This window comes from Vitis vinifera, chromosome 9 (genome assembly GCF_030704535.1).
Source record: "Vitis vinifera cultivar Pinot Noir 40024 chromosome 9, ASM3070453v1".
NCBI classification, from domain to species: Eukaryota; Viridiplantae; Streptophyta; class Magnoliopsida; order Vitales; family Vitaceae; genus Vitis; species Vitis vinifera.
This window is the reverse complement of record NC_081813.1, coordinates 17,971,773-17,983,577: the sequence shown is the minus strand read 5'-3', so window position 1 is coordinate 17,983,577 and position 11,805 is coordinate 17,971,773. Positions and strand designations below refer to the sequence as shown.

The 11,805-nt window shown below is 35.7% G+C and overlaps 1 protein-coding gene across 1 annotated transcript; it reads left to right on the top strand.

Moving 5' to 3' along the window:
• The first annotated feature begins 983 nt into the window (after positions 1–983).
• Positions 984–4,170, top strand: LOC100257093 (probable disease resistance protein At5g63020). Its single transcript, XM_059739707.1, has one exon. It carries the CDS (start codon positions 1,163–1,165, stop codon positions 3,872–3,874), a length of 2,712 nt encoding a protein of 903 aa, XP_059595690.1. The 5' UTR covers positions 984–1,162; the 3' UTR covers positions 3,875–4,170.
• The last annotated feature ends 7,635 nt before the right edge of the window (positions 4,171–11,805 follow it).

Below are 11,805 nucleotides of genomic sequence, written 5' to 3'. Positions count from 1 at the left end.
AAAGTAGAGAGAACTAATATGAAGATGATTCAGTACTGTAAAGCATCATTCATGAAAGAAAAAAAAAAAAATCTTAATTAGAGCTGGAGGAAGAAATACAGAACATGCAGGTAATGAGTCGCGGTAGCAATAGCACAACCTGATGGGTTTCTTGTTGGGATAAAACTAACACCTTCATTTTGCATTCAATTGAAATTAATTTGTTCCTAAATACTTCTTGATGATTGAGCTAAATGGGCTTAAGGTGCGAACCCTAATAAAGTTGAATGAGCGTGAAACCAAACAAAGTTGTATGTCCATATGTCATACCTATCTTTTATAGCCCATGGGCTCCCCTTAGCTACCGCGCGCAAAAGTTCAAATAAATTTATAAATATAAGAGAAAGTGCCTCAAGAGGAGAATGGTTATTTTCAAAATTAAGCACTTCTTATGCTCAAGCTATGTTTTACAACAGTCATTCAGGAACGCAGCGTCGCAAAAATGGAAGTGACCCAAGTAGCAGAAGGCATGGAATTATATTTGATCTATTCAACTTTTTAGTGGGTGCATGCATGTTGTGCTATCCCTATTAATTTACAATATAATGGACAATTTTTTTTTTTCTTGAATATTTTTATAGAAAGGGGCAGGGACTCTGACATTCTTCCCTAAAAATAACGCTGAATTGACAACAATATCAAATACTGTCCAATTCTCAAGGTATGAACCAATGAATGTGAGCTGGGCACAGATATGGCAGCTGGCTGAAGGGTTTTCCACATTGACTACTCAAATCATTCAATAATCTGCATCATGTGAACATAAGACTTTTGCAGTGTGTAACCTTGTTCAAAATATTATCCCTTTGCCAAGCAGCCTGGACTTTTCTTTAGTAAACAGCTGTGAAATAATAAAGCATCTTGGAAAGTGTCCTCCGCAATATAAATAATTTAACATCCTGACATTTAAAATGCTCATGATGTTGAACAGCGGTTGCATTTGAATACTTTATAAGCTCTTCTACCAAGATAACACTTGTTTTCTTTTTCTTTTTCTTTTTTCCTAGGCAGAGCCCTGTCTTCTTTGACTACATAATTATCAGCATAAGGTCCAAAAAATTCCATATCACTGTTATACACTCCCTTTCCTTTTGTTTCTGATTTCTGAAGATCTCTTTGAACCATGGGTAACCTGTTCTCAGTCTCAATCTCGATGCAGGACTCACTTCCAGGGTGCAAGGGTGGTACAGCTTTGCGAGCAAAGTATATTTGTGAATTTGAAGAAAACATTAAGGCTTTGAAGGAGGCCTTAGAAGATCTAAAGGACTTCAGAAATGATATGAAGAGAAAGGTTGAAATGGGTGAGGGACAACCAATGGAACAGTTGGATCAGGTGCAGAGGTGGTTCTCAAGGGCAGAAGCTATGGAATTAGAAGTCGATCAGCTGATCAGAGATGGGACTCGTGAAACACAAAAGTTTTGCCTTGGAGGTTGTTGCTCCAAGAATTGTCTGTCTAGCTACAAGTTGGGGAGGAAACTGGTGAAAAAGGCCGATGATGTAGCCACTCTAAGGAGCACCAGACTTTTTGATGGGTTGGCTGATAGGTTACCTCCACCTGCAGTGGATGAAAGACCTAGCGAGCCCACTGTGGGCTTCGAATCTACTATTGATGAGGTCTGGAGCTGCTTGAGAGAAGAACAAGTGCAAATTATTGGCTTGTATGGGATGGGAGGCGTTGGGAAGACCACCCTCATGACCCAAGTCAACAACGAGTTCCTTAAAACTATTCATCAATTTGACATAGTGATTTGGGTTGTGGTTTCCAGAGACCCAAATCCCGAAAAGGTTCAGGATGAAATTTGGAAGAAGGTAGGGTTTTGCGATGATAAATGGAAAAGCAAAAGCCAAGATGAGAAAGCCATTAGCATATTCAGGATCCTGGGCAAGAAAAAGTTTGTTTTGTTCTTGGATGATGTATGGGAGCGGTTTGATCTCTTAAAGGTGGGGATTCCACTGCCAAACCAACAAAATAATTCCAAGCTTGTATTTACGACACGATCTGAAGAGGTTTGTGGCCGCATGGGAGCTCACAGGCGAATAAAAGTTGAGTGTTTGGCATGGAAGCAAGCCTGGGACTTGTTTCAAAACATGGTAGGAGAAGATACCCTTAATTCTCATCCTGAAATACCTCAGCTAGCTGAAACTATTGTGAAGGAGTGTCTCGGATTGCCACTAGCACTTGTTACCACAGGTCGGACCATGGCTTGCAAGAAAGCACCTCAAGAATGGAAATTTGCAATTAAAATGTTACAAAGTTCATCCTCAAGTTTTCCAGGTATGCGAGACGAGGTGTTTTCACTTTTGAAATTCAGTTATGACAATTTACCCAGTGACACAGCTAGATCTTGCTTCTTATATTGTTCTTTATACCCAGAAGACAATGACATCTTCAAAGAAGACTTAATCGACTGTTGGATTTGTGAGGGATTTTTAGATGAATTTGATGACAGGGATGGAGCTCGAAACCAAGGTTTTGACATTATTGGTTCCCTTATTCGCGCATGCCTCTTAGAGGAGAGTAGAGAATATTTTGTGAAAATGCATGATGTGATCCGTGATATGGCATTATGGATAGCTTGCGAATGTGGGAGAGTTAAGGATAAATTTTTGGTTCAAGCAGGTGCTGGTTTGACTGAGTTACCTGAGATTGGAAAATGGAAAGGAGTTGAGAGGATGTCATTGATGAGCAACCATATCGAGAAATTAACACAAGTTCCTACATGCCCGAATCTCTTGACCTTGTTTCTCAATAATAACAGCTTGGAGGTGATCACTGATGGCTTCTTCCAACTCATGCCTCGGCTTCAAGTTTTGAACCTGTCATGGAGCAGAGTAAGTGAACTACCCACTGAAATATTTAGATTGGTTTCGCTACGATATCTTGACCTCTCATGGACATGCATATCACATTTGCCAAATGAGTTTAAGAACTTGGTGAATTTGAAATATTTGAACTTGGATTATACACAACAACTTGGTATAATTCCAAGGCACGTAGTATCAAGTATGTCAAGGCTGCAAGTGCTGAAAATGTTTCACTGTGGTTTCTATGGAGTCGGTGAAGATAATGTATTGTCTGATGGGAATGAAGCCTTGGTGAACGAATTGGAGTGTTTGAACAACTTGTGTGATTTAAATATCACCATAAGAAGTGCCTCTGCTCTCCAAAGGTGTTTATGCTCTGAAAAGATAGAGGGCTGCACCCAAGATTTATTCCTCCAGTTTTTCAATGGTTTGAACTCTCTTGACATATCATTTCTAGAAAATATGAAGCGGCTTGATACGCTTCACATCAGTGATTGTGCTACTTTAGCAGATTTGAACATCAATGGGACAGATGAAGGACAGGAGATACTAACATCTGACAATTATCTTGATAACTCAAAGATCACCAGCTTGAAAAACTTTCACAGTCTCCGCTCTGTACGAATCGAAAGGTGCCTGATGTTGAAGGACCTAACATGGCTAGTTTTTGCTCCAAACCTTGTCAATCTTTGGATTGTATTTTGCCGTAACATTGAGCAAGTTATAGACAGTGGTAAATGGGTTGAAGCTGCAGAGGGAAGAAACATGAGTCCATTCGCTAAACTTGAAGACCTTATTTTGATTGATTTACCAAAATTGAAGAGCATCTATAGAAACACCCTGGCATTCCCTTGCTTGAAAGAAGTCCGAGTGCATTGTTGCCCCAAGTTGAAGAAGCTGCCACTCAATTCCAATAGTGCTAAGGGACGTGGAATGGTGATTTATGGAGAAAAGGACTGGAGAAATGAGCTGGAATGGGAGGATGAAGCCGCTCACAATGCTTTTCTTCCTTGCTTTAGATCCTGGTGATGAACAACTGCTGTGCCGAGGAATTAATAGAAAAGGCTCCTTTGAATTCCTGCAGTGATATAGTCGTTCTTCACAGTTTTACTTCAAATTTAGTGTTTTATTTTTAATTGAATTTCTTGGTTCTCCCAATTCCGATTATTCTCAATGACAAAGGAAGAAGAAAAAGAGAGAATCCTTTAATTCCCCACTGCCTGCCATCTATTCATTCAAATTTTCATTTTTTTCCATTCCTTACATCATATGAAAAGGCCGATACATTGTTTTAGTATTAGATAAATAAGTTTGTTACGGTTACTTTTGAAATCAAGCGTCCCCTATCATATCATTGCAAAAATATCCGACTCATTGATCAAAGGGCGGATTTGAGTGTACAGACAGGAAATTCCATGGACCAAGAACATGGTAGCTACCCCTACAATTTGGCCCCTCATATATATTCTTAAATTATTCCATAGCCATGTATATTTCCACAAGTCAAAATATATGATAACATAGGCATAATATGAATATAGGAAAGAGAAATATATGATAACAATCACACATGAAGGAAACCTTCAAGCCCAACTGAAAACAACCGGAAAATAAACCAAATTCAACACTTTGGGACAAATTTACACCCTTGGATCTGCATACCTGGGGTGTGATTGTCCCTTGTGGATTTGCTATGACAAAACTCTTTCCAAGGCATATTAATTGGGTCTTCTTAGATTTCTCCACGATATCCACTAAGCTATGTACTGGTTTGGGAAGGATGGAAATCTCTTCATTTCAACAGTTCAAGTTATGAAGGTTGCCATTGAGATTTGAGGTTAGCTAGCTAGCTTCATTGGTTTCTTGGATTAGTAAAGATTGTAGTCCCAAATATAATTTCTAGTTTTTCTTGGCATGTGATGTGAGTACTTTGGAATTGAAGTTTCTTTAGATTCCAAATGTGTGCTTATTTTTAAAGCATGTTACTAGTGTGTTCTTACCAATGTTTTCAGAACTGGATCGATTATTGAATCAGAAAAGTTATTGGTTCACTAGTCGGACTGGTGGTTGAACCACAGTCGAACCGGTGATGTTATAAAAATATAATTTATATATTATTGTAGTTTTTTTAAAAAACAAGGATGAAGAAAAACAGAAAGATGTTGTAGAGAAAAACAAACTTGAACTATAACAATTCATTAATCACCAGAAATTATAAATAAATAAAAAACTTAATCAACAACTACCCACTATAAATGTGGAAAAAAGATTAAGCCATGAACAAAACATGCAAAAACTGAAAAACAACGAACACCTAAAAACTAGCAACAACAACTTCGAAACATTCAAAACAACTAAAAATCAACAATCCTAAGCACGCCTTCAACACTCCTTCTTGCTTCATGAACTGCAAACACCAAGTTTTGTCCTTAGAATTTCAAATTTGCTAACTTGCAGTGGCTTGGTGAAAACATCTACAACCTAATCTTTTGTTTTGCAATAAAGAAGAATCACATCCCCATCTTTCTGCACTTTTCTTAAGAAGAATAACTTAATATTAAAATGCTTAGTTTTCCCAAGAAACACAGGATTATGAGAGATAGTAATGGCAGCTTGGTTGTCAATAAGTATCTTCGTGCTGTCCTTTTGCTCCATGTTAAGATCATTTAAGATCTTTCTTAGCCAAATAGCTTGATTTACTGCAGTTTTGGAAGCAATAAACTCTACTTCAATTGTAGATTGGGCTACAATTTCTTGTTTTTTCGAGCACCAACAGAAAAAACCAGAACCAAAAGTGAAACAATAGCCTAAAGTACTCCTCATATCATCAATGGAGCCTCCCCAATCACTATTTAAAAAACCAACCAGCTCGAACTCTTTGCTTCTCATGAATTTGATGCCAAAATCACAGGTGCCTTTAACATATCTAATCACCCTCTTTGCTATCTTGAGATGCATTTCACTTGCACAATGTATAAATTGAGACAAAATGCTTACAACGTTCAAGATGTCAGGCCTTGTTACTGTGAGATACATTAAGCAACCAATCATGATTCTGAAATATGTCTAATCAATTCTCTCAGTTCTATCATCTTTACTAAGCTTCTATTTTTTTATTCATAGGAGTTCTTATCTCCTTGCATTCATCTAATTTAAGCTTCTTAAGTATCTCTTTGGTGTATTTCTTCTAACAAATAAAAACTTCTTGTTCACTCTGTTTGATTTCCATTCTAAGGAAAAAATTCATCAAACCTAGGTTCATCATCTCAAAAACTTCCATAATCTCTAGCTTAAACTTCTCCACAAGACTTGTGTGGTTCCCAGTCACAAGCAAATCATCCACGTACAGTGAGATGATAAGAATGCCATCTCCATTGTGCTTAACATACAATGTTGATTCAGATAAGCTTTTAGCAAATCCTAAATTCAGCAAATGTTCATCGATTCTCTTGTATCAATCTCTTGGTGCTTGTTTCAGGCCATAAAGAGCCTTCTTGAGAAGATAAATCTTGTCTTCTTTTCTTTCTTTCACAAAGCCCTTAGGTTGCTCAACATAGATTTCTTCCTGTAAGTAACCATTTAAGAAGGCTGATTTGACATCGAGTTGATACACTCTCCAATCATTTTGAGCAGCTACAGCAAGCAGCAGCCTGATGGTATCTAATCGAGTAACTAGAGCAAACGTATCTGAGTAGTCCATGCCAAAAATTTGATTATAACCATTCACAACAAGTCTTGCTTTGTTTTTGTTAATAGAACCATCAACATTAAGCTTAGTACTATACACCCTTTTAACTCTAATCATCTTCCTATCTCTAGGCCTTTCAATAAGAATCCATGTTTGTTTTTCTCTATCATTGATAGCTTCTCCTTCATTGCAATCATCTAATTCTGATTCTTCATTGCTTCTTCATAGTTTGTAGGTTCATATACAACAATATTGCATCTCTAATATACATCAGAAAGCAACCTCATGCCTCTGATTGGAACATCATCTACCATGTCATTCTGTCAATCTCTATTATTCTATTTTGCATCTTCCCTGTTCCATTTTTCATCTTCCACAAAGTGCACATCCCTGCTTATAACAATATTTCCGGTTTGTGGCTGAAAAATTTATAAGCTTTTATAATAGAGTTGTAGTCAATGAAGATGTCTGGAAGTGCTCTTTTATCCAACTTATTTCTCTTGACCTACGGAACGTGAGTGAAGCACAAACAACCAAATATTTTAAGGAAGTAAAAAAATGGTTTATAGCCATACCACGCCTCAGAGGGTGTTTGATCCTTCACTGCTCTTGTGGGAAGCCTGTTTTGCAAGAAGACGACTGTGTGTGTTGCTTCTACCCAAAATTGCTTAGGTAGATTCTTCTCATGTAACATACATCTTGTCATCTTCAAAATGTATCTATTCCATCTCTCACTTACTCCATTTTGTTGTGGAGTATATGGAGTGGTAAATTGATGTTGAATGCCTACCTCTTTGTAGAATCGATTGAATGATTCAGATGTGTATTCCTTGCCATTGTCTGATATGAGAGTTTGAACTCTACAACCACTCTCATTTTCAACTTTGACTTTAAATTTCCAAAAGACTTGTGTTACCTCATATTTATGCTTCAAAAAGAAAATCCAACACATCTGAATAAAATCATCAATAAATACAACATAATAAAGACTACCTGTTAGAGAAGGTGTTATTTGAGGGCTTGCAATGTCTGAATGAATCAATTGCAGCTTCTTTGATGCTCTCTATGTCACCTTGGGGAATGGTTTTCTATTTTGCTTACCAAACTGACATGCTTTGCAATTTGGAATGTGATCATCAAGGTTTGGAAGATTATTAGCCATCATCTTGGATTTCATTTGTAACACCCCTTGATGATGATAGTGCCCAAACCTTTTGTGCCACACCTCTGTGATATTTTCTTTGATTGGGAAAGCGATTTTCTCATCCTCCAATGGATCTAGAGCAAAGTTTTTCTCTCTCATTTTTACCTTGAAAATATCTTGTCCAACCGCATCTTTAATCAAGCAACTTTTGTCTTCAAACACAACTTTATAATTTTGATCTATTTCAGGAACATACAACACATCAGAAATGAGCTTTGTACCTGAACAACTTGAAATTGCAACTGTTCTCTTTCCTTCCACGGTTATGTACTGGCCATTTCCAAATTGAACCTTCAACGTGTTTGTGCTTCTTAGTTCCCTAAATAGATCTTGTTCATGGGTCATGTGGTTAGTGCAACCACTATCAATGAGCCAACTCTCACTTGATTCCATGACAAAGAAACATGTAGTCACGAACAGTTGATTCTTCTCTTGATCAACAACCTGTGCCTCTTCACCATGTTGCTGATTTTTGTTTTTACAGATGACAACTTCATGCCCCATCTGGTTGCATTTGGTGCACTTAGAGTTAGGTCTTCTCTAGCATTTGAAATACAGATGAGATTTTCCACCACAATGTTGATAAGGAGGATGGGGTTCATTTTTGTTTCCAGCTTTGCTCTTGTTATTGTTGGTTGTATATTCTCCATTTGAGCCTTGATGTTTTTTACCCTTCTTGTTCTTGTTATTTCTTGCACTCACATGATGCTTGACTGGTAAAGCACCCTCGATAGCATAGTCCTGCCTCATAACTCTTCTTTGCTCCAGTGCTTGCAATGCATTTAAAAGCTCTACGAGTGTGATCATTGACAAGTCCTTAGTGTTTTCTAAGGTTGTAATGGATGCCTCAAATCTTTCAGGCACCGTCACAAGGATTTTTTCAACCATCCTTGACTCTGGAAAGGAAGAACCAAGTCCCGAAGTAGATTCAGAACTTGCATTCCTCTTATTCTTTCATCTCCCTCATATTCCGTCTTGAGATGATCCCAGATTGCCTTTGCTGATCTTAATGACATGATGCGAGTGAAGATTGTGGAAGAAACGACAGCATACAAGTAGACTTTTGCCTTGGACTTCTTTGTTTTTCTTTGCTTGTGATGCTTAATCTGAGCCATCGTCAGATTGTTTGGAAGAGGAATGATTTCATAATCCTCTTCTACAGCTTCCTAGAGGTCCATAGCATCAAGGTACATCTCCATTCTAACAGCCCAAAAGTGATAATTGTCACCATCGAAGACTGGAGGGGCGATTGAAGAAAAGCTTGATTCGGCTTCCATGGCATCTTTGAACACCATTGGTCCCTTAAGAGTAGAGGCTCTGATACCAATTGTAGTTTTTTCAAAAACAAGGATGAAGAAAAACAGAAAGATGTTGCAGAAGAAAAACAAACTTAAATGACAACAATTCATTAATCATCAGAAATTATAAATAAAAAAAAAAACTTAATCAACAACTACCTACTATAAACGTGGACAAAGGATTAAGCCATGAACAAAACATGCAAAAATTGAAAAACAACCAACACCTAAAAACTAGCAACAACTTTGAAACATTCAAAACAACTAAAAATCAGTAGTCCTAAGCACGTCTTCAACAATTATTAAAATTAAAAATAATTATAAAAATAACAATCATATAATTTATATATTATTTAAAAATTAAAATTTTATTTGAAAATTAGAAATCTAGTTTCAAATTAGAAATTTAAATTAAAATAAGAATTTTAATTTAAAATTTTATTTTAAATCAAAAACTTATTTTAAAATAAAAAATTTATTTAAAATTATATTTAAATTAAAATCACAAGTTTTAAAAATCATAAAATTAAAATAATAATAATAATGGAGATGAACAAGGTGAATAAAAATAAAAAACTGGAAAGGAAGGGGAAGGATGCCATTGGAAAAGAAAACGGGAGGGGGAGAGGATACAGGGGTACTCAACAAAATGACGTCGTTTTGATGCGGTAAAAAAAATTAAAAATTAAAATGTTTGAACCATATGATTTGCCCGGTCCAATTCCAGCTCAAACATTCACTTGCCTAATTCATTGGAACCGTGACCGAACGATGGTTGGATTAGTTTTTAAAACCATGGTTCTTACATAGAAAGTTTAGTATTAGGATTTTGGTACATTATACCTTTTTAGTTTGAAAGAAAAAATATATTAGAATATCCCAAATGGACCATTGGAATTCCCATTAAATAAAGGATATAGAATCTAATTAGGTTTCCAAGATAAAGAATGTGTTAAGGGACTTTCTCTTGTGGTTTATTGCTATTCAACATACCATGACATGGAAAATTTTCCTTTGATCAGATCAACCAAGGATGTACATGTATAAGGCATTTGAAGTTTACATGCAACTTGATAATGTTACATAATCCAAGTCATTTTCTTGGAATTTTTTTCACAAGGATAATACACGGAAATTTTCTTTTCCCATCCTATTCAATCTTGGGCTAAGAATGTTCGAATGTAAACCTGAGTTTGGAAAGTTCTCAAAAAATTAGGATTGGATTTGTTTTGAAAAGTCAATTAGAATACTTTTAGTTTGAATGTTCATCTAGTTTTAATATTTAAGTAATCAAGTCCTATGAGCTTTCTATATTTTTTGTTATTAAGAGTTTCTCTTTGCTAGGTATGGGCATCTATAAAAACAAGAGTTATGAAATGGTTGAATAGTAAGATGGATTATATTTTTCTTAAATTTTGTTCGTCAATTATCTTTGTTTATGTCTCCTATTAGTCCAATAAATTAACATAAGAGCCACTAGAAAAAGATGATAAGTGAGATGTTAAAGTTCCTAAACTAAACAAAGATAATTATGACAATTAAGATGAAGGTTTTAGCTAGTTTGCAAGATGCATGAGAGGTTATCGAGGAAGATTATAAGGAGCTGTAAGATGAAACCATTCTGCCATAAAATCAAAGGGATTTTTTTTATAAGATATGAGAAAGAAGAAGAAGAAAGCTCTTAGCTTTATCTATTAAGTGATGGATGAAAACACCTTGGCAATGATATCAAGTACAACCACTATCAATCAAAAATAAAAGATGTTATTGAATACACATAAAAATGTTTATAAGGTATAAAATACACTTTCCCTTGTGACACTATAAGTGGAGCTTTACTCTTCTTAAGGTGATTTTCCTTTTTGAGGTGCTTCATGCTGCTTTGTTTCAACCTCTCTCATGGATTGTTGCTTGGTGATGAATTTCCTTTGAGATCACAAATGACAGTCCTTCTTCTCTTCCAATAATGAGAGGGATCTTTATCCTTTTGATATCATGGGTGGTAAAGCTTAAATCCATAGATTCAGACCATGGGGCCCTTCCCTAATTCTTTCTCTCTTCATGAGTAATTAACATTTGGGAAAACTTCAATACGATGGTAGTAACACAAAAATGTAAATTAGCATTTGTTGTCCATACCAAAATAAGGTCATGTATTTTCATCACATTATGATGAATAACAAGCATCATTTCACATTTAAAGCATTATTCACTATACTACCCAAACATTCAAGTATTCATTCATCCTACCATCCATAAAGTTTGAACCTTTACCTCAAAAATCATGAATAATCTTTGAATAAAAAAACAAAAGTAGAAACATGTGAACAATGACTGATGATCACCAAAATACTGAAATGCCATACAAGTCAATCATTAAAATTCAATCCAATCTTGACAGTAAAACCAATATTTCAAATTAAAACCCTAATTTGAAACCTACATTAACATTTTTAGAATAGTAAAGCATAAGGTAAGGTTAGATTTTACCTCAACAAGCTCTAGGAATAACCTAGAAAGGCTCGCTAACACTCCCTTAATGGGATCACCTCAAATGATCATTTTTCAACATCTTAAATTTAGAACAAATCAATCCCTAGTAACAACACTAATTTTGGCTAATCTTTTTAGTACCAAATCTTTGGAAAAATAGTTTTAAAGATATATCCAACAGTTGTCTGACTATGTCTCTATTCGTTTCCCAAACCAATATGAATTTATAAAGAAATAAACTAGTATAGTGTTCAATCGTCTCCACATGGATTGAGCC